General features: G+C 47.3%; 1 protein-coding gene across 2 annotated transcripts; it reads right to left on the bottom strand.

The window, feature by feature from the left end:
- Nucleotides 1–2369: 2369 nt before the first annotated feature.
- On the bottom strand, nucleotides 2370–25662 carry FOXJ2 (forkhead box J2). Of its 2 annotated transcripts, none has more exons than XM_031001063.3 (11): nucleotides 24495–25661; nucleotides 18119–18465; nucleotides 15240–15314; nucleotides 14194–14262; nucleotides 13872–14012; nucleotides 12969–13167; nucleotides 9653–10054; nucleotides 9144–9245; nucleotides 8371–8580; nucleotides 7321–7419; nucleotides 2370–5118 (listed from the first exon to the last, which is right to left on the bottom strand). In XM_031001063.3, the coding sequence occupies exons 2-11, from the start codon at nucleotides 18449–18451 to the stop codon at nucleotides 5030–5032; spliced, it is 1719 nt and encodes a 572-aa protein (XP_030856923.1). In that variant the 5' UTR covers nucleotides 18452–18465; nucleotides 24495–25661; the 3' UTR covers nucleotides 2370–5029. The 2 variants fall into 2 exon arrangements, 1 of the variants encoding a protein (XP_030856923.1); XR_010129297.1 differs by having other exon boundaries at nucleotides 5092–5118; nucleotides 7501–8580; nucleotides 24495–25662.
- Between the last annotated feature and the right edge of the window lie 379 nt (nucleotides 25663–26041).

Genomic DNA, 26041 nt, shown 5'->3' with positions numbered 1-26041 from the left:
TTTGTGCCTCAAACAACCTCTAATTTCTTAAGATTCTAGTTACTCCTTCCCTCTTGCTCCAAATGAATACTTTCTAAGAAAGTATTTCAAGTGGAAGGAGAAAGAGGGTGGAGGATGGAGCAGCAATTCTTCTACTCTCTGCAACTGAGTACCCTACCAGGCTTGCCATCACATTTTAAAACATGACGACAGGCAACTTACATGCCAAAATTACCAAATATATCTTCTGGGTTTTTAAAATCCTTTTCTTTGCCAAAGTAATACATGCACATAGTTTTAAAAGAATTTAACAAAGTATATAATGAAATATGAGGTCTCCTACTTCACTGTGCCCAAAAGTTCCCTCCTCCCACTCTCATTTCCCAGAGATAACCCTTGCACAATTTTAGATGTTTCCTTTGATAATTATCATGATGTTTCTAAATCATGTGCTTATGCTGCTCTTTTCTGGAGACATGATAAAACGACTTCTTGTTTTGAAAGATGAAGATGTTTATCCAAGCACCCCATATTTTTGTTTATCCAGCATCCCAACATTCATTAATAACCATATTTTAATTCATTCATGACCACATATTTTTCTTCTACTTTGTCTATACACTCCAACCATTTATATAGCTTTCCTTCTGTCCCTTTTTCATTTAAAACAAAATTACCTAACTCCCTACCACCTTTTCATTTTTCTGTATATATAAATGTTTGTGTCAAACGTCTGAAATTTCTGGCTTGTTTGTATCACAACATGGCCTCATCTAAACCAAATACAATGATGTAGTCTAAAAACAGAAAATGACATGTGTTTTAGACCTGCAAGACAGTAACTGTTCAATGGCCGAGGTGAGGGTCTGGACTACAGATTTTTTATAAAGTATATGCAGAAAAATTACAAATCACTAGGAATTCTTTCAGTTGTGAAGAATGTCTGACATAAGATTTGAAGTGCTACCTTTCCAGCTTATATATTAATTTGCTTATATATTTGATATGAATAAATGCTTTTTTTTCTCATGGGTCCTTGCAAGGCTCAGAGATTTATGAATCCTTTTGTTTCACATTCAGAATATATCACAATCTCTAAATATGCAGCAAATAAATCTCCTAGTGAGTGACTATAGACTTGCTATAATAGCAATTAGCCAGGCTTCCAGAAACCCCAGCACATCCCATAAGACCCTGGGAATAAGACCTAAACTCCTGGGGTTAGTGTATAGGATATCAAGGTGAATAATCTTGACACAGTTATAAAGATTTAATGTACAACGAGTAATCAGCATTTCTGGACTCCTTTTCTTTTCCATTTGCTTTGGAAATGTATTCTGAAGAAATTCCTACAATTAGAGCTCCCTCATTTCTGATGAAAACCTGGTGAGTACCTGTAACTATTTTGTACTGTATCTTCTCCAGGAAGTCCCAGATGGGAACACAGCTCCTGTCCAAAGTATAATATCTTTTCTTTTTTTTTTTTGAGATGAAGTATCACTCTGTAGCCCAGGCTAGAGCACAGTGGCACACTTGGCACGATCTCAGCTCACCGCCAACCTCCACCTCTCGGGTTCAAGCAATTCTTCTGCCTCAGCCTCCCAAGTAGCTGGGATTACAGGCGCCTGCCACCACACCCGGCTAATTTTTGTATTTATAGTAGAGATGAGGTTTCACCATGTTGGCCAGGCTGGTCTCGAACTGCTGACCTTGTGATCTGCCCGCCTCGGCCTCCCAAAGTGCTGGGATTACAGGTGTGAGCCACTGCGCCCAACCAATATCTTTTCTTTTTGAGAGAGAGTTTCATTCTTGTCACCCAGGCTGGAGTGCAATGGCGCAGTCTTGGCTTACTATAACCTCCACCTTCCAGGTTCAAGCGATTCTCCTGCCTCAGCCTCCAGAGTAGCTGGGATAACAGGCATGCGCCACCACGCCCGGCTAATTTTGTGTTTTTAGTAGAGATGGGGTTTTACCATGTTGGTCAGGCTGAGCTCGAACTCCTGACCTCAGGTGATCTGCCTGCCTCAGCCTCCCAAACTGCTGGGATTATAGGCATGAGCCACCACGCCCGGCCCCAAAGTATAATATCTTAAATCTTTAAACTATCCTAAAATGCAAGCAAGGTGGGCCTACTCCATACACCAACCTACAAGGGGTGACTGACTCTCCCGCAATATGTCATCATACTTGATAGCATTTGAAAAGAGGAATGTTAAGGACGTGCCTTTGATTCTTCTTTCCCACCAAGGTCACAAAACATGTCAGGGTCAACTAATTCAACCCAGTGGTGGAAGGTGGAAGAGGAATAAAGACGAACTGAAACTAAATTCTTTCACATTTCTCTTTTCCTTCTCTGGCCAAAAGAAACTTGAGACCACTACCAGTAAGACAAAACTGTAAACATTCTTTTTTTTTTTTTTATTAAGAAAGCATGCAAAAAAACAATGACAACAACTTGTGAGACCATATACCCCCTTCCCAGGATGCAGCAATGCAAAGCATTATGGGTGGTGGCACAAAGGACTCACCAAACCAGAAACATGAGGAGCAGGGACTGAGGAAAGAAAGGTTGGGATGGGTGGATCTATACCAAATAATTACTCCTTTTGTCCCTCTCCTCCACTTTCTCTCTTATTTCCTCTTATAGGCAGTGAGCTTCTGCAGTTTTGCACACATCACCCAATACAACAATAATGACTACACTTTGTGTCCAGCAATGCTAGACCAACAAGAAAAAGTAGTATTCTTTTCATTTCATGAAGGGGAGGGGAAACTGAGGCCCAAAGGGAGTCAGGTTTGCCCTGTGCCATGTAGCAAGACTGGGCTTGGTGGAAGGGAGCTGGAATCTCAGGAGGCCTAATGGCCAATCTCCAGTCCCAGACCCAAACTTCAGCTACCCTGGCTGCATGCCAGAATTCTTCATGAGACTAGTTTGCAGAAGACACAGATGAACAAGGGGCATTTGCATGTATGATCCTACCCTTGCAAATCCTGTATGGATCTGAACAGGAAAAGGGTTTAGAAAAGAGAAGTGATCATTTACAAATGGGGAATATTGAGGAGAACTGATGGGAAGTTTTGTATAGGACACACCCTGACTGGAAGGAATAAGGAAGGAAAAGATGCTTAAAATAGGGACACTGGGCAAAGGCATTTTGCCACCCTCTAAGAGAAATTCTCCTTTCCCCAATGGGAAATATTATGTCATACTTCAACCCCACTAAGTGCCCCTCCAACATCATGGGAGATTCAAGCCACTCGCACCCCCATTTCTTTCTTAGAAAGGCTTCAAAGAAATAAAGTGCTCTTTAGTTAACTGCCCTATCTTGCCCCTTTACTTCAGCCTCACTGGACTTCTTCAATAAACTCTCATATATAACCCCCTTCCAAAAAAAGGAAAGGGGTGGATGAAAGAAAAAAGCAGGAGAGCAGAAAGCCAAATCTCTTGGAAATTATGGGTAAATAAAATAATATGCATGAAAAGCAGAAATCACAAAGTGGCCTTGTCTATTCCATACATTTCGTCCCACAGCTTTTCAGCAAGTGAAATAAGGACAGAAGTAAAATTGTTCTTCCCTCTTGTAACTAAAATTCAACAATCAACATTAAATATACACTGAGTACTTTGCAACAGTAAGTCATGGCTACCCCTTGTAAAAGAGATGAGTTAGCTCTATACCTTTTTCTGGGGGTCCCCCTTGGCCCTCACTGAACTCTTGCCTCTAGATTATTTACTCTCCTCCACCAATCTCCTTCACCCCTCAAAGCCTACTTGCAAAAGCTTCAGCCAGATGATCTGGATTCCAAGAGAAGCATCTGCCTATATATTTAAAGAACTAAAATATTCCCTATCCATTTCTTTGCCAGCTCCCTTTTCCTCTCCCCATCCTCCTACCACCAACACTAAAGGTTTGGTTCTGCTATGAGAGGTGGGAATGAGATTCCCATCATGTCTCAGGACACGACGAAACTCAGAGTGTAATGGGTTACTTTTTCTTTCTTGAGAATCCCAGAAAATGGGGGAAGAAAAAAGATGGGTGGAAGATTTGGGCAAACAATTAAAGGAGGACAAACTAATATTTGCTGAATGGGAAAAAGGGATGGGAAGATCATTTGTAAATGCAAATAAGAGCCACAATTAATTTTCAGAGAAAATTATGTTTAAAAAGCCAAAATAGTTAAGTTGGAATCATCTCCAAGAAGCTAAAACCATGCTGAATAGTTATCCTCATGCCCTACCATAGAAGCAGAGTTTGGGCTAAAACCAGTCCTATCTTCTTAGAGAACAGGCTCAAAACAAGCCAATGGACACTGATGTAACATGGCAGTGTACACTCAGTTTCACACTGACTTATATTCCATCCCTTCTGATGGTCTCCAATTCCACTAGGATTTTATTGTCACCCTCCTGCACCACCATCATCACTTTCACCCTTGATAGGAAATGCAGACTGGCAGAAGTAAGGATTGAAGGTATAAAGGGACAAGGAAGACCTCAGAGGACAGAATTAGCACCATTTTAAAACCTCCAAATTCTTGGCTGCCAAGTAATGTTTCAGACCCTTTCTACTTGGTAATGTGGCCTCTCCAGTCCTGGCCTGAAACTGACGGGAACAAAGAACAATTTAGGGCCAAAAGGTGGGATTAGCATTGAGTTTCTCCAAGAGAAAGGTAAACTGGAGTCTAAAACCTTTCTCTGTAGCTATCATGGCTTCATCTTCCAGCCTGATGATTTTAAATTAGCAAAAGGTGGACATGATCCATGATGTAGGGACAGGAGACTATGGACAGTATATAACCAATAATAATAATAATATAAGAATAATAATAAAAGAACTAGGAAAAAACAGGAAGGAAGAGAGAAGAATGAGGCAGGAAAGAGAGGGTTATCTTCGGCAGCATCTTGCAGTGGCTTCTCTGACAGAGAAAGAACAAAAAGAGGATATATGTCTATATACAGACGGGGGGAAGGGACGGGCTGGGGTTGCTCTTTCCCCACTGCCAGACTTCACCACGCGGCCCTGGGCTGATGTCCACACTCTGTGATGCACTAAGTGATCAAGTCCCAGTCGAAGTCATCAGGGATCTCCTCATTGGCACCAGGAGGTGGCACTGGTGGCCGAGGGACCATATGGTGTGCTGTTAGAAAGAAAGAAAGAGAGTAAAAGGAGAGTGGATGGGAAGCTGTTCCCTCAATTTACAAGGACTGTGCTCAGCCCCAGATAACACCACGAAGAAGGCCTTGTGAGGCTATCGCCCTTATCAGCTGGAGTTAATTTTGGTTGCAGGTCACCATTTCAATGAGGTCTCAGGAAATAAACTAGAGTAAATTACATTCCAGAGCAATTAAATATTATGCTGCCGTTAACAATTATACTTCTGACGCCAGGCACAGTTGCTCACACCTGTTATCCCAGCACTTTGGGAGGCCAAGGCAGGCGGATCACGAGGTCGGGAGTTCGACAGCAGCCTGGCCAACATGGAGAAACCCCATCTCTACTAAAAACACAAAAAATTAGCTGGGTGTGGTGGCATGTGCCTGTAGTCCCAGCTACTCGGGAGGCTGAAGCAGGAGAATGGCGTGAACCCGGGGATCTTGCAGTGAGCTAAGACCGTGCCATTGCACTCCAGCCTGGGCGATAGAGCGAGACTCCGTCTCAAAAAAAAAAAAAAAATTATACTTCTGAAAACATATGATAATGATAAAATAACATACAGAAGATAATATCATATGGCTGGGCATGGTGGCTCATGCCTATAATCCCAGCACTTTGAGAGGCCGAGATGGGTGGATCACTTGAGGTCAGGAGTTCTAGACCAGATTGGCCAATATGGTGAAACCCTGTCTCTACTAAAAAATAAAAATTAGCCAGGCACAGTGGCGGGCACCTGTGATCCCAGCTGCTCGGGAGGCTGAGGCTCGAGAACCACTTGAACCTGGGAGGCGGAGGTTGCAGTGAGCCAGGATCACACCATTGCCTACTGCACTCCAGCCTGGGCAACAGAACAAGACTCTGACTCAAACAAACAAACAGAAGATAATATCACATGAAATAGCAGTATAGAAATCTGTATTTATATTATATGGACAAAGAATAGAGAGAGTCAGATGTCACCCCCAAAATTGAAAACACGTGTGGTTAGGCAGAATAACAGTGATTTTTCTATGTGTCTAAATGTGAAGGATCTGTTCATTTTGTTCTGTCTATGGCAATTTAGTGTCTCCCTGCCCCACCCCCACTATCAGAGATACTTCAATCCCAGACCCCTGATTCTAGAGATCAGGTGACAGGAAAGCAGACATGGGTACAAAGCAAGTATGTGTGGATAACAAATTCATTTTATTTGCCTGAGCACATCTTCCATCTAGATTCCAAAGCCACACAAAAATGTTGCACATAGCTATCTTTTGCTTATATGTATGCTTTCACTTCCTTTTACTATTGCAGTTGCTAATTTTAAAGTACATCTAGCCGGGGCCAGTGGATCACGCCTGTAATCCCAGCACTTTGGGAGGCAGAGGCAGGTGGATCACTTGTGGTCAGGAGTTCAAGACAAGCCTAGCCAACATGGCAAAACCCCGTCTCTACTAAAAATACAAAAATTAGCCAGGCATGGTGGTGTGGGTCTGTAGTCCCAGCTAGTTGAGAGGCTCAAGCAGGAGAATCATTTCAACCCAGGAGGTGGAGGTTGTAGTGAGCTGAGATCGCACCACTGTACTCCAGCCTGGGCAACAGAGCGAGACTCTGTAGAAAAGAAAAGAAAAGGGGAAGGGAGGGGAAGGGAAGGGGAAAGGAAGGGGAAGGGAAGGGGAAGGGGAAGGGAAGGGGAAGGGAAGGGAAGGGAAAGGGAAGGGAAGGGAAGGGAAAGGGAAGGGAAGGGAAGGAAAGGGAAGGGAAGGGAAGGGAAGGGAAGGGAAGGGAAGAGAAAGGGAAGGGGAAGGGGAAGGGAAGGGGAAGGGAAGGGAAGGGAAGGGAAGGGAAGGGAAGGGAAAGGGAAGGGAAGGGAAGGAAAGGGAAGGGAAGGGAAGGGAAGGGAAGAGAAGGGAAGGGGAAGGGGAAGGGGAAGGGAAGGGGAAGGGGAAGGGAAGGGGAAGGGAGGGGAAGGGAAGGGAAGGGAAGGGAAAGGGAAGGGAAAGGGAAGGGACATCTGTCTTCGTTAGTCTCCCCTGACATATACCTTCTTAGCAGGTAGCCCATCCTCCAGCCTTGGGAATTATAAAGGCTCATTCCCTCCAGTGAGATGCAGGCAAAAATGCACAGAATGCCAGCACAGAGTCAAAGGAAAGCAAAGCAACTCATCAGAGTACAACGGTTTTGAAACAAGCTTCCTAGCTCTTACCTGGGCGATTGTATCCTGCTGAGTCCTGGGTGGGGATTGGGTACATTGGTGATGGGCCAGGGTAGAGGTGGGGAGCTTGTGGGTGCCCATAAGAGTTCACTGCCAAAGCAAGACAAGAGTTACTTGAGTGGGGGGGAGGGGGTCACTGTACTCAACAAAGCAGGGAAGAAAAAAATATACCCTTGCTCCCATCCTCCTTCTCTCTTCCCTGCCCTGTTCTGTAGCTCCTGCAGGCATGAAGGCTTTCTGCAGAAGCTGTCAGTCCTCACCACTGAGGGTAAAAAGAAATGGATAGTACAATTGTGAAATAGGAAAGATAAAAGGATGAAAAAGATAGAAACACAGGGCCAGGTATGGTGGCTCATGCCTGTAATCCCAACACTTTGGGCAGCCGAGGTGGGTAGATCACTTGAGTCCAAGAGTTTGAAGATAGCCTGGGCGACATGGTGAAACCCCAGCTATACACAAAATACAAAAAAAAAATTAGCTGGGCATGGTGGTACACACCTGTAGTCCCAGCTACTCGGGAGGCTAAAGTGGGAGGATCACCTGAGCTCCAGGGGGTCAAGGTTGCAGTGAGCCGTGATCACACCACTGCACTCCAGAGCCTGGGCGACAGAGCGAGACCCCATCTCAAAAACAAAAAGCAAGAAACAGGAACATAATCATGACATCTCTCTCATTTCACTAGTTTGAACATCACATAAGCACAGAACCACCATTTCATCTGGTATCACCCAGGCGGTAGGGATTACTGAGACGCAAATTTAAAATACAGCCTTTCTCTAACAAATCTCCTCCCTTTTCTTAAGCAATTCTGATCTCCCAAACTGAGGTCTAAAAAGGAATCATACAGTCTATTTCTTTTGCATTTTTCAGTTTAGGACTTCACTGATTCAACGGATATTCAGTCAACTGATAAACTAGTTCCACTGCTCAATTTGGGTCACTGCCCCATAAAATCCTTTCTCTCAGTTCTCTTTTGCCTTTCTCCTATGCTTCCTTTTCAACATAGTCTCCACCTCCACGGCAACTGGCTTGGTGCAGTACCTTGGCTCATGGCTGACTCCTGTTTGCCACTGGTGAGGGCACAGGAGTCAGCAATACGGGCAGGGGCTGGTGGGCGGTGGGTACCCCCTTGAGGGGGCACGTGACCAGTCTGAGTAAGGAAGTGGTTGAGGGAGTCACACAGATTGGCAATGTGATGCTGGTCGAGGGTCCAGTTCTTCTGCTCTGCCTGTCGTAGACTCTCCATCAGTTCTACAAAGAGGGAAGCAAGCAATGCAAACCTTGCAGAGGTAGGAAGCCCCTATCAGACCCCGCCCTATCTCACTGTTCCAAACACACCATCAATCACCCCCACTGATAACAGGCACTAACAATAACAATTTACATCTTTCAGAGCTCTGCATTTTCAAACTCTCATTCTATTTGATCCCTTACCAAATCCTTATAATTGCCATCTTACTGATGAGTAAGATAAACTTTCAATGTGACTGAGTGATTCAGCCAAGGTCACACTGTCAGTGAGTGGTGACAAAACTACAAAATCGTGGTCCACGGCCTCTAAATTCCTGAGGGCCGTCTCCCTCCCAAAGACAGAATGGACTAGGATTATTCACTGCCACATTTTCAGTTAAGACAAGATTAATTTGAGTTAATTTGAAAATAATGCAAATATGATCCATCTTGTGTAAAAAGAAAGAAAAACAATGAAATCCTCAATTCTGCAACTTCATTTAACCACCCCCTTCCGGTTCCAGTTTCTACTGGGTTTTCCCTTACAGTGTATCCCTCTCTTCCTTCATCCTTTGATCACTAACCTGAGAACTGTGACTGCTCAATGCTGGACCAATTGAGCCGATTCACCATCTTGAAGCTTTCCTTTAAAGAGTCAATATTAGAGCACCAGTCAGAAGGAAAGGCTGTAAAGAGGAGGGGAAAGTGGATAATAAGATAGAGTGAAGTGTAAGACAGCAGTCAACTGATACCAGGCTGACTACATGCAAGATTCTTGCATCTATACAGATTAGCAGTTGCATTTCCAAGTTTTGGACTCTCCCTCCCTGGGAGTTTAGGACTGGAAAAGCTAGCTACGCTTTAAGTACGGCCAGGCTCATAGTCAGGAGAATATGTAAAACAATCTCAATTGATCCAAGAATTCTATAAGACAGAGCTCTAAGTAGTAACTTTGTTCAGATTAGCTCACATGAAGGAGCGAAGCCTAAAAGACCCATCATTAACTTCCTAACTAACTGCACCTCCATGCCGGTGTTAGGACAAGGACATCACCCCACCCTCCTCTAGATCACTGTACACCCTCCTTACTCACCAAAGCCAGTGTTGTTGATGGGAGCCTGGCCTTGTGCCTGTGGCTGTGGAGGTGGTGGCTGCTGGGCAGGGTGGGAGTGGGGATGGTGCTGATGAGGGTGATAGCCTCCATGCTGCAGCGGGGGTGGATGCATGGCCATTACAGGGGGAGGCCCATAGCCTTCCGCCCCAGCTTGCTTTCCCCCTGGTGGGGTACAACCATCTGGGCTTGGGGTGTGCAGTGGAGGAGCACCCCCTACAGCTGAGGGGCCCTGGGCAGGTGCCTGCTGCTGCTGTGGCTGGGACTGCTGGGGAGGTGGCTGTGGTGGCTGCTGCTGCTGCTGTTGAGGTGGCGGTGGCTGCTGCTGCTGATACATGTAGTAGTTGTTCGAGGGTGGGATGTCCCCCAGGAGAGAAGAAAAGCCTGCAGGTGGGGAGGAAGCAGGCAAGTGACTTAAGCAATGCATTTTTCACAAAATGGGATTTTCCCTGGGTTGAGATGGGAAGCCTCAGACTAAAACTGTGGAGTTAAAAGGGTAAGAACATTCTAGGGCAGCAAAGATCCCTGTGGCCCTCCTGGCAGGTACAAGAGACAGGAAGGCACTTAGGTTAGAGGAGGGCCCTGACAGTGTGGAGACCACTGAAATCTTACTAAAAAGGTCAGTGTGTAGCATTTAATGCTACTTTTTAGGGATTTGGCTGAAGGCCTGAAATCACAGTTTCCCAGCAGGTGAACTTTAAAAAGGAAACCATCCCCGGTCATCTAGTGTTTAGGGAAAAAAAAAAAAGTAAATCAGAAACAAAACAAAGTCATCAGTTGTCTATCTCCTCTTCCTTCTTTTTTTTGTTTTTTGAGACGGAGTTTCGCTCTTGTTGCCCAGGCTGGAGTGCAATGGTGCGATCTCGGCTCACCGCAACCTCCACCTCCCAGGTTCAAGCAATTCTCCTGCCTCAGCCTCCCGAGTAGCTGAGACTACAGGTGTGTACCACCACGCCTGGCTAATTTTGTATTTTTAGTAGAGACGGGGTTTCTCCATGTTGAGGCTGGTCTCGAGCTCCTGACTTCAGGTGATCCGCCCACCTTGGTCTTCCAAAGTGCTGGGATTACAGGCATGAGACACCGCGACCGGCCCCTTATTTTCTCTACACTCTGCTACTGCCAAGTCATTCCTGTACCCTCTATAAACAAATGTAGCTTGGGTAAGGAGCAGAGACAGGATGGAGTTATTTCTCAAGCAGACAGGCCGGGAAGAACAAAAGTCTGCGACTAGGGGCTTTCAGTCACAATAAAACTTGAGTGAACTCTAGGCTGTCCTCACCCAATCTCATTTTTTACTTTACTTCTGACAGTTTCTCATGTTCCCGCCTCCAATCAACCAACCACCTGAGTCGGATTCATTTCTTGAGCAAATGCTACAGTCTTGGACACAACTCTAGGAATTGATCCCCTGTGATATACAAGAAGAAATTCATGAAAATGAATATAAGTTTTCCAAAAAGTGACTCCTAACCAGTTTTTATCATTCCATTCAGCCCCTGCTGCCAACATAGGGCTACTGCACAGAATGAGAAGGTCTAATGCCTCACCTGAAATCAACTTCACCACTGTCTCTAAGTTATTTAAAAAACGAACACACAGATATTGCAGAGGGCCAAACCAGATGTTCTCTCAAGGGGCCTCCCAGTAAAAACTTTAAGTCATTCTCATATGATAATTAGGAAAATGTGCACGGACAAGATACTAGCTGATATTAAGGATGTATTATCAATTATGTTAGGAATGATAATGTCATGGTAGATAACTAGAAGAAAGTCATCATTTAGAGGTGTATATCGAAGTTGTATTTATGAGTGGAATGACATGGTATATGTGAATTCCATTAAATTACTCCAATTTTTAGAAGGCTCAGTGGTAAACAAAACAAGCCTAATAAAATACTGATAAAGTTGGGGGATGGAACACAGGGGTTTATTATATTTTTCTCCACACTTTTGCATCTGTTTGCAATTTTTCACAATAAAAGTAACATAAATATAAATACACTAAAAAGAAACTGTTCTCACAATGAAACCCAGGGATTCTTCGGGAGAGGGTACTGCTGCTGCCCCCTCGTGGTCGTCCTCCAAATGACTCACTTGCAGCCCTAAAATCACCACCCTTAGTCCTGGAAGGGGCAATCCTCCAATTCACTTTCTGAAGCTATTAGCCTAGCTGGCCTCCTGAAACAGCTGTATTTGCACAAGGACAGATGAGCTCACTTGACTCCAAACAGTTTTAGTTCATGAAATATTTCCTCTGAGTAGTGATACCTCTCTTTGTATTAAAAATAAGAAATATGGGTCAGGCACAGTGGCTCACACCTGTAATCCCAGCACTTTGGGAGGCTGAGGTAAGTGGATCACCTGAGGTCAGGAGTTCAAGACCAGCCTGGCCAACGTGGTGAAACTCCGTCTCTACTAAGAAATATAAAAATTAGCCAGGCATGGTGGCGGGAGCCTGTAATCCCAGCTAACTGGGAGGCTGAGACCGAAGAATTGCTTGAACCTGGGAGGCGAAGGTTGCAGTGAGCCAAGATCACGACACTGCTCTCTAGCCTGAGCAACAAAGAGCGAAACTGTGCCTCAAAAAATAAAGAAAGAAATATGGCCAGGCACGGTGGCTCACGCCTGTAATCCCAGCACTTTGGAAGGCCAAGGCGGGTGGATCACTTGAGGCTAGGAGTTCGAGACCAGCCCAGCCAACGTGGTGAAACCCTGTCTTTACTAAAAATACAAAATTTAAGCCAGGCACAGTGGCTCATGCCTGTAATTCCAACACTTTGGGAGGCCGAGGCAGGCGGATCACCTGAGGTCAGGAGTTCGAGACCAGCCTGGCCAACATGGTGAAACCCTGTCTGTACTAAAAGTACAAAAATTAGCTGGGTGTGGCATGCGCCTGTAGTCCGAGCTACTCGGGAGGCTGAGGAAGGAGAACTGCTTGAACCCGGGAGGCGGAGGTTGCAGTGAGCCGAGATTGCGCCACTGCACTCCAGCCTGGGCGACAAGAGCGAGACTCCGTCTCAAAAAAAAAAAAAAAAATACAAAAATTAGCCAAGCGTGGTAGCACGTGCCTGTACTCCCAGCTACTCGAGAAGTTGAGATGACAGAATTGCTTGAACCCGTGAGGCGGAGGTTGCAGTGAGCTCAGATCGTGCCACTGCACTCCAGCTTGGACAAAAGAGTGAGACCCTGTCTCACAAAAAATAAAAATAAAAAACTAAGGGAAAAAAGAAAATGTCACCCCACTTGTTCAACAAGATAAAAAAGTCTCCCTGCACCCATCCCAACTCCAGACTCACCGTGCTGAGAGGAGGAAGAGGACTTCTCCAGCATGGACTTATAGAGGTTGCGGAAGGACCAGCTTAGATCCTGAAAGTTGATCTCTGAGTAGGAGAATTTAAAGTCATGGTTGGTGTTATAGAGGGGAGGGGGACCCTCAGCACTTTCTCGGCCTGAAGCCCCTGCTGCCACTGCTCCACCATCCACAGATCCTGTGCCCTGCAAAAACAGGTAAGAAATTCCTGATCAGTGTCCCAGCTGAGGGACCAATAAAACCCTTCAATGGTCACCAGGCTCTCCTGTCTGTCCTCTTCATCCTCGCCTAGCTCTTCAATGACCCAGCATCATTTTCTCCTTCTTTCCTCATTAGTTCTTATCTTGAATCTACCCTCTTGCTCTCATCAGTCTCCATTTCTTCTTTTTTGTTTGTTTGTTTGTTTCTGAGGCAGGGTCTCGCTCTGTCGCCCAGGCTGCAGTGTGGTGGCGTGATCTCAGCTTACAGCAACCTCCACCTCCCCGGTTCAAGTGATTCTCATGCCTCAGCCTCCCAAGTAGCAGGAACTATAGGCACATGCCACCACGCCCAGCTAATTTTGTATTTTTGTAGAGATGGGGTTTTGGCATGTTGGATAGGCGGGTCTCAAGCTCCTGGACTCACATGATCCGCCTGCCTCGACCTCCCAAAGTGCTGACATTACAGGCATGAGCCACTGTGCCCAGCTTTTTTTTCCTGATGTTTCTCAAAGTTCTGCTATGCCTTTCTATTTCTCTCTCTATATATTTCCCTCTTTTGCCTTCCCCTTCTTTCTCAATTTATCTGCCTCATATATCACAGATACTCAATACATAATTCTGAATAAACAGGGAGACATCTGAATCTATTCACCACCCATCCCATGACCCCTGCCATATCTGCTTCCTACCTGGCTGTAGCTGGCTATAGATGTGGGGCTCTGAAGTGACATCTGCGGATTCCCCTCAGGAGGCAGTGAGGCTTCTCCACTCCCTGCAACGCCTCCCCGTGGGCTCTTGCTTGCCTCCTGTTCTGGTGAGTCTTGGGACAGCTGAGGGTTGTGAAAAAAAAGAAATCTATAAGCAGAGGCGCAACATCCTCCCAAGACCCATGGTTTCCCCTCTGCTGGTATTCCTTCCACCTTTGCCTCTGAAAGGACTGAACGTCCATAAGAGGAGGTGGAAGGAGCAGCTGGCTCAGATATGGCATCTCCTCATGAGCTGGGAACTTACATCATCATCTGGAGGGTGTCTTCTCTTTCGGGAAATGTCAGGGCAGGTGTCAATTGTCCAATAGGAACCCTGGAAGGAGATCCCATTCCCACAGAAAACAAAATTGTTACATTCAGAACCTCCCAGGGTTCTGGGTATTAATGAAGAGCAAATTTGTCCTAGAAACTCACTGAGTATGCCAGAGGTAATCCTGTGGTCCAAACACAGGCCTCGATTGTTTTGGAGGGGCAGAACAATGGCATCTAGCTCAAAGAGCTGGAAATGTCCAGACACAGCCTCTCCCTTCCCTTCTGACCTGAGGCAAAACTTGCTTGGACTTTAGCATCCACATCTGTCAAATGGAGAGAATGATCCATCCCTTCTCTTTTACGGGGGAAACACCAGGGACTTTTGTATAGAGATGTTTGTACAAAGGTTATTAAGTCTACCTTTTACATCTAGGAAAAAAGAGTGCCACACAAAAAAGGCGGAGCATGAAAGTCAACTTTACCCTAAGTATTTCTATTTTTTTAAAAAAAAGATTTCACAGTCTTTTTTTTTTTTTTTTTTTTTTTTTTTTTTGAGATGGAGTTTCACTCTTGTTGCCCGGGCTGGAGTGCAATGGCACAATCTCAGCTCACTGCAACCTCTGCCTCCCAGGTTCAAGCAATTCTCCTGCCTCAGCCTCCTGAGTAGCTGGGATTACAGGCATGTACCACCACGCCTGGCTAATTTTTTGTATTTTTAGTACAGACGGGGTTTCACCATGTTGACTAGGCTGATCTTGAACTCCTGACCTCAGTTGATCCGCCCGCCTCGGCCACCTAAAGTGTTGGGATTGCAGGCACGAGCCACCACGCCTGGCCTCACAGTCTTTCTTAGTCACCCATTCTACTGGGGGCCCATAAGCTTGACAACCAAGCTTCCTCTGAGAAAAAAATAAAGATGCTTCTCTAATTAGCATGATTTCCTCTTCTGGGTAATTAAAACAGCCACAGGACTCTGGACTGTCAACTACTTCACTCTCCTTCCTACTCCTCCTTTCAATGCTTACAGTAGTATCTTACCTTCCCAGGGTCATCCCGAGGTCTGGGCACCTTCCGGAAACACTTGTTGAGAGAAAGGTTGTGCCGTATTGAATTCTGGAGATGCAGAGAAGCAAGTTAGGCCTGAGCATTATGCAGAGCAGAACATGTTCCAATAGAACACAGAGGGACACACAAAAAAACATAATACACCATGCAGTTGAAGTATCAGGGTAAGCTCAGTACCTCTTAACTACACCGATGGAGGGAATTATGCGTCAAATAGCAATAGCAATGAGATAAGAAAAATGCAGAGATTAAACTGATGGGAGGGAATGGCTATAAATTTGATTACTAATGCTTCTGAAAAAACTGATTATATAGGTTTTCAATCTTTCCAGCCGAGTAACAAGTATATAAATGCCTCACAATCACATCTGCCCAGTTCCTCAATCTACCCTACTGATAGCAAAAGAACAATGTTTTAAAACTTTTTATATAAATTGAGTGAAATAAAAACACAGATCACCTTCATTTTCTCAATAGCCCATAGAATGTTCACATTTGGAGGAAAGAAATATTGTATAAGTGTGTTGGGGTCGGGTGTGGTGGCTCACGCCTATAATTCCAACACTTTGGGAGGCTGAGGTGGGCTGATCACCTGAGGTCAGGAGTTCGAGACCAGCCTAGCCGACATGGTGAAACCCCGTCTCTACTAAAAATACAAAAATTAGCCAGGCGTGGTGGCACATGTCTGCAATCCCAGCTATTCAGGAGGCTAAGACAGGAGAATCGCTTGAACCCAGGAGGCAGAGGTGGCAGTGAGCCCAGATCATGCCACTGCACTCCAGCCTAGTGAACAAGAGCGAAACTCTGTCTCAAAAAAAAAAAAATGTGTGTGTTGGGTGGGATTGGGGATTATGGTAGCTAGCAGGGACATATTTACAAAGGGAAAGCTCAATGGGCCAGGCACAATGGCTCATGCCTGTAATTCCAGCATCTTGGGAGGCCGAGATGGGAGGATCACTTGAGACTAGGAGCCTGAGGCCAGCTTGGGCAACACAGTGAGACCTCATTTCTACAAAATAAAAAAAAGTTCCTGTGCATGGTGGTGCATGCCTGTAGTCCCAGCTACTCAGGAGGCTTAGGTGGAAGGATTGCTTGAGCCCAGGTTCAAGCTGCAGTAACCTGTGATTGTACCACTACAATCCAGCCTGGGTGACAGAGCAAGACCCTGTCTTAAAAAAAAAAAAAAAAAAAAAAGAGGCTGGGTATGGTGGCTCACACCTGTAATCCCTGCAGTTTGGGAGGCCGAGGCAGGAGGTGGATCATTTGAGGTCAGGAGTTCAAGACCAGCCCAGCCAACATGGTGAAACCCTGTCTCTATTAAAAATACAAAAAAAATTAGCTGGTTGCAGTGGCAGGCGCCTGTAATCCCAGCTACTCGGGAGGCTGAGGCAAGAGAATCACTTGAACCTGGGAGGCGGAGGTTGCAGTGAGCCAAGATTGCGCCACTGCACTCTAGCCTGGGTGACAGAGCAAGACTCCATCTCAAAAAAAAAAAAAAAAAAAGAGGCCGGGTGCAGTGGCTCACACCCGTAATCCCAGCACTTTGGGAGTCCGAGGCGGGTGGATCATTTGAGGTCAGGAGTTCAAGACCAGCCTGGCCAACATGGTGAAACCCCATCTCTACTAAAAATACAAAAATTAGCCAGGCAGCAGTGGCACGCACCTGTAATCCCAGCTACTCGGGAGGCTGAGGCAGGAGAATTGCCTGAACCCGGGAGGCAGAGGTTATGGTGAGCTGATATCACGCCACTAAACTCCAGTCTGGGGACAGTGAGACCCTGTCCCCCACCCCCGCAAAAAAAAAAAAAGAAAAGAAAAGAAAGCTGAGTGCTTTCAATAGTCTCCAACTCACTACACTGTATGTCAACTGGGGATTTATAGAGTGAGAGAACTACATATAAAGTTCCTATTCCTACTCAACAATTGACAAATGAGCTACTGCTCCAAAAAATTGAGCATATCAGCCTTCTTGCTTTGCTTAGGAGAGGAGCCCCTTCTTTCTTCATCTCCAGCCAAACAACTTAACTTCTCATTACTTGCTTGGTAGCCAGCTGTTCGTAAAGAACCTAATTATATTATGATTTTTCTTGGAATGCAGCTTTTCAAAAGATGATGACTGTGCAATGGAGCTATGGAAATCTGATGCTCTAGATTAGACTCCTACCTCTAGGTAGGAAGGAGTGATGCCATGCCTTGCACAGTGACTGGAACATCGTAGAATGGCAATAAACATTTGTGAAATGAATGAATATCCTCTTTGAGGGATCAGAAGACAAGAGGATGTGGGCCGGGTGCAGTGGCTCATGCCTGTAATCTCAGCACTCTGGGAGGCTGAGGCAGGTGGATCATGAGATCTGGAGTTCGAGACCAGTCTGGCCAACATAGCGAAACCCTATCTCTACTAAAAGTACAAAAAATCAGCCGGGCACGGTGGCGGGCACCTGTAATCCCAACTATTCAGGAAGCTGAGACAGGAAAATCGCTTGAACCTGGGAGGTGGAAGTTGCAGTGAGCCGAGATCATGCCATTGCACCCCAGCCCAGGCGACAGTATGAGACTCTGTCTCAAAAAAAAAAAAAAAAAAAAAAAAGAAGATAAGAGGGTGTGATGAGCAACAGCGTCCTGCCATCCCCATCACTATACTTAATGGCTTGGAGTTTCCCTAATATACCTTATAAAAGTTGTTCAACTCTGAAAAAAAAGTAGAGGGCAGAACATATGAGACTTTAAGTTTTCACATCTCTGAGACAAACCAGAGTAAACTGAACAGGTTACAAGAAGAAACAAAACCTTTTTCTCTAAAAAGGCTGTTGAAGGCTAAACCTAAGCCAAGATTATAGAAGCATTCCCACCTTCCAACCAATGCCAGCATTCTTGTAATAGGGGAAGTTATCACAGATCCAGCGGTAAATCTCGCTGAGGGTCATCTTCTTGGCTGGAGAGGAGTTGATGGCATAGGTGATGAGAGTGGCATAGCTGTATCGTGGCTTGCCGTCCTGGTGCACTGCTGCCTCGTCTTTGCTCAGGGTGGCATTAGGATCTGTGGGTGACCCTGGTGAACACTTGCGGCTGCTCCCGGGAGGCCCAGCCTGGGAGGCACTTCCAAGCTTCTCAATGGTAGCTCGGAGGGTCAGCTGGGGGAGCCAGTCTATGGAGGTGAGGCTACTCTCTAGGTCAGAAGCCATGGTACTTCTGGGTTCTGCAGAGAAGACAAAGAGGAGACGAAAATACTGGGGGCAAGTAATACTCAAATCCTTTTGTTTGAGGGAAGTAGAGTTTCTTCCTACTCTCATTCCCACAAGACACCCATGGCATGGCCTTCCACCAGGTGTTCCCAGAATCCCCAAGCAGATCTATCTACCAGATGATGGACTGCTAGTTACCCTACATCTTATTGTGGAGCAGGGCCAAGAGGCCTCTCCATGTAGGACTAAAAGAGACCAAACTTCACACCAAATTGAGCTATTTCCTCAATTCACCTTACTTATAAGCCCTACAACATAGTATTTTTAAACTATGTAGGAATGAGTTGGAAAAAGAAAAACCCCACTTAGATAGCAGGTAAAATTAAAAGTCCATTCTGCAATCATGTGACACCTATTATATTTTCATACAACATCCACAGATAGACGGCACGAACGTACATATAAAGCAAAAGTCTACCTAAATACAAACATACACGGATGAAGCACACACCAACACTTTTAAAGATGTTTCCTACTAGATGCATTACGAGCACTTGCCCTTTTTATCCCACACACGTGCACCTGAGGCATATTAGATATATCCCAGGCATAAATTATACATGACAACCAGCAGACAGACACATAAACAGTGAAGCACATACACAGAGATCACGATTACATATACAGCATACATTACCACCAGAGGACAAAGTCACACACAGAAGCAACACATCCTGAGTACACAGCTGCCCTCACACTTTTTAAGCTACCCCTTGCACGCTCCCGCCCACAGACACCAACACCAGGAAGAAGTCATCCACAAGGACCTCCCACCTCTCAGCCTGCTGGGCTTCACCGAGCCAGGGAGACACCCAGCTGTGTGCCTACCGGTAACAATCAGATAGCCTGGCTAAAAATAGCCACTCTGGAGCTCGGAGCTGGCTCCCCTTCTCCACCCTCCTCCTCCCTCCTTCCTTCCCAGCCAGGCAGGCACGCTCACTGCACCTCCATGCAAACTCCTGGAGCTGCCAGACCGCCTACGCCTGATGTTTGCACGCCCTGCTGCCACCCACACTGCCTGGGCACTCTTGCCAGCAGAGAGGTATAGCTAGTGACATCTTGCGAGGGAAGGTGAAGAACGATGGGTGATATCTGTATTGCAGGGTCTAGAAAGGCTGGCAGGAACCCCTAGGTAGCCATTTGGCACTCCCCTAGAGCTGATGCCAGCAACCCCCTAAGCACTTGCTGCCTAGCAGGTTTGTGCCTGCACAGCCGCCAGATGCCAGCTAACATTGTCTTCCTCAGTCCCGCCAGATGCCAGCTAACATTGTCTTCCTCAGTCCCACCAGGGCACTTCTCCTGAGGAGCCAGGACTAGATTGACTCAAAGTTCAAAATCCTGAACAGAAACGTATGATGCAAGTGATCTCTAAATCCACAGCCAGATATATGCACAAGCGTGTCCATAAAATACAACAGATCCACACACTTTGCAGGCCAAAGCTCAACAGCAGATAGGACCATGTCCCCCTCTCTCCTGACCCCAACACATCCTTCAGGGTCTCAGCTCCCTCTTCTATCCTAGGTAGTGATTCTTCTGCCTTTGACCCTTAAGCCTTTCTCCTAGGGGTCAGCATTCTCACTTACTCCCCTCTCCCCAAGGTCCCACCCACGCAGATGGCAATCTGCATGTGTGCACAAGTACCCAGCCCGGTGCTCCTAACCAGCAACACACTCACTCCACAAGGCTGAAGGAAACACCTTAATGCCTCAGGGGCCGGGGCAGCAAGAGACCCAACTCTAACCCAAGAATTGTTTGACAGGAGAAAAGGGGCGGAGGGAGGGGGGCTGGCATGTTTATAAATAGCATCATGAAGGGTTTCCCCTTTATCCTTAGCTTCTCTCCCACTATCCTCTTCATCCCACTGCCACCTTGCCCTAACCATGGAAACTTGGAAACTAATAGGAACACTTAATCATTCCAGGAACCTCACACCTTCCAATACTACTAAGTCAAAACACCCCAGTCCCCGGGCTATAGCAGATCACATATATACTTGTATACTTGTAGCAGGATCACAGTCCTGTAGCTGGGTCATCCGAGCTGAAGAGTGGCATGCCAATGAGCAGATTTCCAATGACCAGGGTCCTCCTGGGTCCTCCCCAGATGGGGAGGTCCCTAAAGTACTTCTGCCCTATTCCCTATTTATCTCCTTCTAAAGATCCCTAGGAAATTTCATCTTAAGAACACAGAGGCCTTCAGTTGATGTTCATTTGAAACAACTTTCCCAACATTGGACAGGGGCATGAGAGTGGATTTAAAGTGTTTAGAGGGCTTACAGAAGAACCCATTTGGCACATGCCAATCACAGTGAGTTCCTGAAAGGGAAGCACTCTCAGCCTTTTGCAAGTTGTTCTACGCCCTTCCCTACCCTTACCCCAGCACCAGGTTAGGACACTGAGGTTAAATTTAACCTTTCTCCAGCCCCCTTCCAGTCAGCCCTCCAGATACAGCCCCCAGCACTCAAAATATATTCAAATCTCACCAGCTACAAGCAGCTTGTAGCATCTGATTCTTTTGATCTTTCAGCACCGTTCTCCTTTGACCCATCCCACTTCCTCACCCTCTTCACTTCCCCATTTGTGAAGGGCAGCCCAGCATGTAGAGCCTCAGAGACTGAGGTTCCTTGGTTCTATTCCAAATCCTCCTGGACTGTCCCTAACCATCCGTGCCTCTCTGATGAAGTGTTTTTTTGTTTTTGTTTTGTTTTGTTTTGTTTTTTTTGGAGACGAAGCCTTGCTCTGTGGCCCAGGATAGAGTACAGTGGCGCGATCTTGGCTCACTGCAACCTCCATCTCCTAGGTTCAAGCGATTTTCCTTTCTCAGCCTCCCGAGTAGCTGGGATTATAGGCACACACCACCACGCCTGGCTAATTTTTGTATTTTTAGTAGAGGTGGGGTTTCACCATGTTGGCCTGGCTGGTCTTGAACTCCTGACCTCAGGTGATCTACCCATCCATCTCCGTCCCCCAAAGTGCTGGGATTACAGGTGTGAACCACCATGCCTGGCCCCCAGTGAAGTCTTGATGCCTCAGTTTTCCCCTTCCATAAAAGAGATGAACCCATAAACCCTGCCAAAGCATCATCCCTGGAGGGAGTGAATGAAACTTAATGAGCTGGTGGCTGCCACACATTCCACGCTCCCCAAAATAATGGCACAAGGCTAATGTTCAGGGCTATTATTAGAAAGGCAAACAAGAGGTACTTCCATTTCTCAGTCCAACCAACCTAGTTACCCAGACCTCTCTCTCCAGGTGGGCCCTGTGCCACGGGGCTTGGGCAGAACCTGAGTCAGGCCACATTCTTCTCTGTGTGCTGGAAGACTGAAAGGAAATACCCATAGAAGCTGGGAAAGGCAGCCAAAGGGCAGGCTCCATCACATCCACACGATGTCTAATGAAGACTACAGAACTGAGAGAAAGGCAGAGAAAAACAGACACATAGACATTCTGGGAGTGAAAGACCGATCCTGGATGAAACATGTAAGATCCACAATAAGAGGCTCAGTTTTCTTCCCATTTTATCTGAAAGGCCACTAATTGTTCTAATGCCAATGTCAGGTAATAAGGTGTGATGACTTCCTGCCCCATACAGAATGCTAGAACAAAGAGGGCAGTGGCTAGGTGTAGCACATGAGGAGTTAGGCTGAGTTTCAATCCCAGCTCCACTATTTTGATTGTTGTAAGGATTACCTTGAGTTAATATTTTTAGAGTACTTAGTAAGTGCTAAATAAGTGTAGCTGTTGTTTTTAAATGGGGAAAAAAGAGAATACTAGAAATTAAAAATTAGCAAACTGACAGACTATAGAGATAGGAGTGGAAGCAGCGAGCCTGCAGTGGTTTGCATTACAAAGCCTGCACTGCGTCTGCAATGGTTTTCAGGATGTCAGAATCTCAAACTTTTCCTTTGGAGATAATATCACCCAGTACTGGCTAATGCTAGGATCAGGAAGACTCTAAGGATGAAGGAATGAGGAACTATCATCTCTTATCTTCCCGGGGGAACTAGGTGTAGTCATAAGACATGGTCTGGGAAAGCACACTCTCTAAACCACAGTTAATCCCACTCAGCAGCCACCTGCTTCTAACTGATTCCAGAGAAGCAAGCAGGGTTAGGGAACTCAGTCCAAGCAGGGCCAGTTAAACTGCGTGGCGGTGGTGTACTTGGAGATGTTGTGATATAGTTCACCCTGAGCCATTCAGGCAGGTGCAGGCCAGCATCTGGTGAAGTACTTTATAAGAAACAGGCTGCTGTTAACCAGCGAGGCCTCTTTTGTAAAAGGTAGGGGAAGGAGTTCTGGAGTTAGGAGTCAAGGATCCTCATCCTTCTGAGACCAGAGGTATCAGCAATGAAGCTCTCTTATTAGTCCTAGAAGAAATGATCCCAGCCTGAGACTGGGCTGCCCTGCTGCTTAAAGGACTGTCCTGTAGACCGTCACGAGGGCTCCCATTGACTGGGGGGAGGCCAAGCCTTTCCCCACAGGTGGCCATCCTTACCACCACCTATCCATGTCCTTGCACAGAGGCACCTGCTTCTAGAGGCCCACCAGAAACATACAATTCTAGGTAACTGGAGTATAGTCTGAAAAGCACATAAGTACCTGTCTCCACACACATACCCACTTGAAACAGAGAGAGCCACATTCACATGAATTAAGAAGTATATGCATGTTGTCCTATAGCACAGCCACACAAACCTGTGCCCTATCTCATATACCACCAGTAGCTTCCAGGACAAGTGACTGTACTCAGGAACTTAGGTAGACCTCACCCATGCCCCAGAGAGAGGAGGAAATATGAAAGGCCAAGTCAGATGAAGCCTCCTTTACAACTTGTCCTTGCTGTGAGACAGAAGATAAGGTATCTGCTAATGGCGAGGCAGGAAAGCAGACAACCAGCTAGTGACCTCTCCTAAAAACAGCCTAGGCTTCAGGGGAGGATTTCCTGGTACCCTTTTCCTGCCTTTTCTGAAGATTCTGGACTTTGATAATTCCCTAGCTTATGAAGGAAAACTTTAACACAAGGTTCGAGGGACTCAGAACTGAATAAGAAACAGGAAGGGAGAGGATGAGACTATTAGGTACTTTTCTGGAAGGAAACTTTATATACTCCTCAGAAGTGAAATCTCTCCAGTGGTCAACTTGTTTAGCTGGTAGTCTGGACAGAAGCGGAGCAGCAGCCCTCCTCCCTTCGTATCCAGGATCTAATTTTTCCTGAAGAATTGTGAGCAAAAAACAGGAGTCGAGAAGGGGACTGGGGCAGTGGTTCAGGGCCAGCATCAAAGAAGCACTTCAACCCGGGAGTTGGCATTCCCCTGCACACTTTCTTCTCGCCTCAGAACATGTGGGATTCCCATTTTCCCTTTGGATTTTATGGGCAGAGGCATACATCCAGCTAGGAATGGAAATGTCAGGAGAGAAGGCCTCTTGGTATCTGAGATAGGATGAGCAGGAACAGATTGCTTTTCTTGTCAAGGGAGCTATAATTGCAGTAAGCTGGAGGGAACACCTCTGGTGAACACTAAGCTGACCTCGGCATGCCCTGGGCAAGGCCAGGACCCCAGATGCCACCGTGATTTTCATGACAGCCCACTCTCCAGGTGAAAAGGCCCAAGGGTGAAGGGTGGTATGGGAGTCTTACCACTGGTTGGGTTGTGTAAATCACTGCTACACAGTATGCATGTTCTCAAAATGCACCTGTTTTCTGATAACCTTTTCCTCAGCATGAAAACATCCACTTCCCTAAGGGACCTAAAATGAATCCCATCCCTTTAGTCCCCAAACACTAAGAAACCCATTTCTCAGAGCTTCTGCAGCAAGATGTGGGTTCAAATCCAGGAGCTCCCTTGCATCACATTTCCCATTGGATTTTCTGAGTCATCACTCTATCTTCCCCGGTAGTGAAACCCACGATCCACCAGCTCAGCCCCCTACACCCACTAGTGCCAGACAATGACAGAGAGAAGGTGAAAGAAAGCACTAACCTGTCTCCAAGGCTCCTCCGGCAAAGGGAGGGAACCACCTGGTAGTGGAGTTTGGGGTTGGAGGGATTCCCCTCTTCAGAGGCAGGTGACGGCTCTCATCCTCAGTGGCTCTTCCTGGACGTGGCTGAGCCTCCCAAGTTGGTGAGGGGAACTGGGTCCCCTGAGGATGAGGAGTCAAGGGCGGAGGAGGGGGCGGGGGAGGAGAAGGAGGTCCTACTTGGGGAAGGTGGCACACCCCCCACACCCTGCTTGTTACCCTGGGGAGGAGGGGAGGAGCCTCTCCCAACCAGGAGTTGTCTCCTCCCCCTTGGGGGAGTTCCCCTCCCCCCCAAACTGGATCTTTCTGAGGTGGAGGGCTCTTTCTGTCTGCTGGAGATAGGAGCGGAGGGGCTCTACCCCGTTCCACTGTCTAGGCACGAGGAAGTTGAGGGGGAGGTCTTCCCCTCTCCAGAAGGCTGAAAGCCGATTCCTCTTCTTTCCCTGGAGTGGCTTCTGAACGTAAGGACTCCTGTCTCCTGTGAATACTGGTGGGCCGAGGGTGCCTACTCCATAGGCACAGCCCCGTCTCTCTTTGCCTCCAAAGTCCTGAACTGTTGAGAGTGTGTGTTTGGAGGGGCGGGGGCGCGCTAGGGTGGTCTCACTCTGCTTCCCTACGGAAAGCTCCCTTCTTTCCACTTCTGGGGGTCTCCTCCCCGGCCAGTACAGGGGTCTTCCTCGCCTCTAGGCAGGAGAGAGGCGTCCCCTCCAGGGGTCTCTTCTTTCCCTCACCCGAGTGGTAAGGGTCTTTTCTCTCCAACACGGGGAGAGGTTGCTCGCGTCCCCGCTCCCGCCTCCGCTCCCGGGGTGCCCCAGAGGGTGGGGCTTTCGTACTCCCGGCTCTCCCTGAGCTGGCCTGGGCAGCACGGTCCGGGAGGCCGCGGCTCGAGACTCCGGTCCCTGCTACTGTGGCGGCAGCACCTCCTCTAGGGCCGTCCTGTCCGGTCCGCTCCCTTCGGCGCGTGGGGCTCCCCGCGCTGCCACCGCTCGGGCTCCGACCAGTCCGGGCTCCCGGGGAGCCAGAAGGCGGACGAACAGTGTCAGGGCTCGGCGCGGGCTCGGGCTCGGCTCGGCTCCGCTGCAGGCCCCGGCTCCTCCCCGGCCTCCGCGCCGCGCTCCGCGCCCCTCCCCCTCCCCCGCCCGCCGGCCGCTGCCGCCACCGCCTCCCGGCGCGGGTTAAGGAGGAGCCGGGAGACGCCGAGCCGCGGGAGACGCCGAGCCGCGGGCGACGCCGAGCCGCGAGCCTCGCTACCCGGTGTGCGCTCCGCCTGGAGAGCCACGGCCGCTCTCACGCCGGCGAGGTATCTCGCCGCCCTCGCCCACCTGCGGCCGCGTGGCTCCGGGAGCTCGCCGTCTACCCGGGATGACAACTCACTGCTCCCCGTCGGGAGATTCCCTAGTGCGCACCGTATACCGTCAATTCCAGCTGACACCCCAACTCCGGCGTTTCATTCTGTTAAACTCCGTATACAGATGAACAGCCCCAGCTTTCTCAGGACTGTCTTTGATGG

This window comes from Gorilla gorilla, chromosome 10, assembly GCF_029281585.2.
Source record: "Gorilla gorilla gorilla isolate KB3781 chromosome 10, NHGRI_mGorGor1-v2.1_pri, whole genome shotgun sequence".
In the NCBI taxonomy this organism is placed as follows: domain Eukaryota; kingdom Metazoa; phylum Chordata; class Mammalia; order Primates; family Hominidae; genus Gorilla; species Gorilla gorilla.
This window is presented reverse-complemented; position numbering and strand designations above follow the sequence as displayed.

Coding starts and splice junctions, on each gene's coding strand:
- FOXJ2 (XM_031001063.3), bottom strand. CDS start 18,451: ATGGCTTCTGACCTAGAGAGTAGCCTCACCTCCATAGACTGGCTCCCC. Junction 13,168..13,871: donor CTATAGCCAGCTACAGCCAG/GTAGGAAGCAGA, acceptor CTGTTTTTGCAG/GGCACAGGATCTGTGGATGG. Junction 7,420..8,370: donor GGAGTCAGCCATGAGCCAAG/GTACTGCACCAA, acceptor TTGCTTTGGCAG/TGAACTCTTATGGGCACCCA.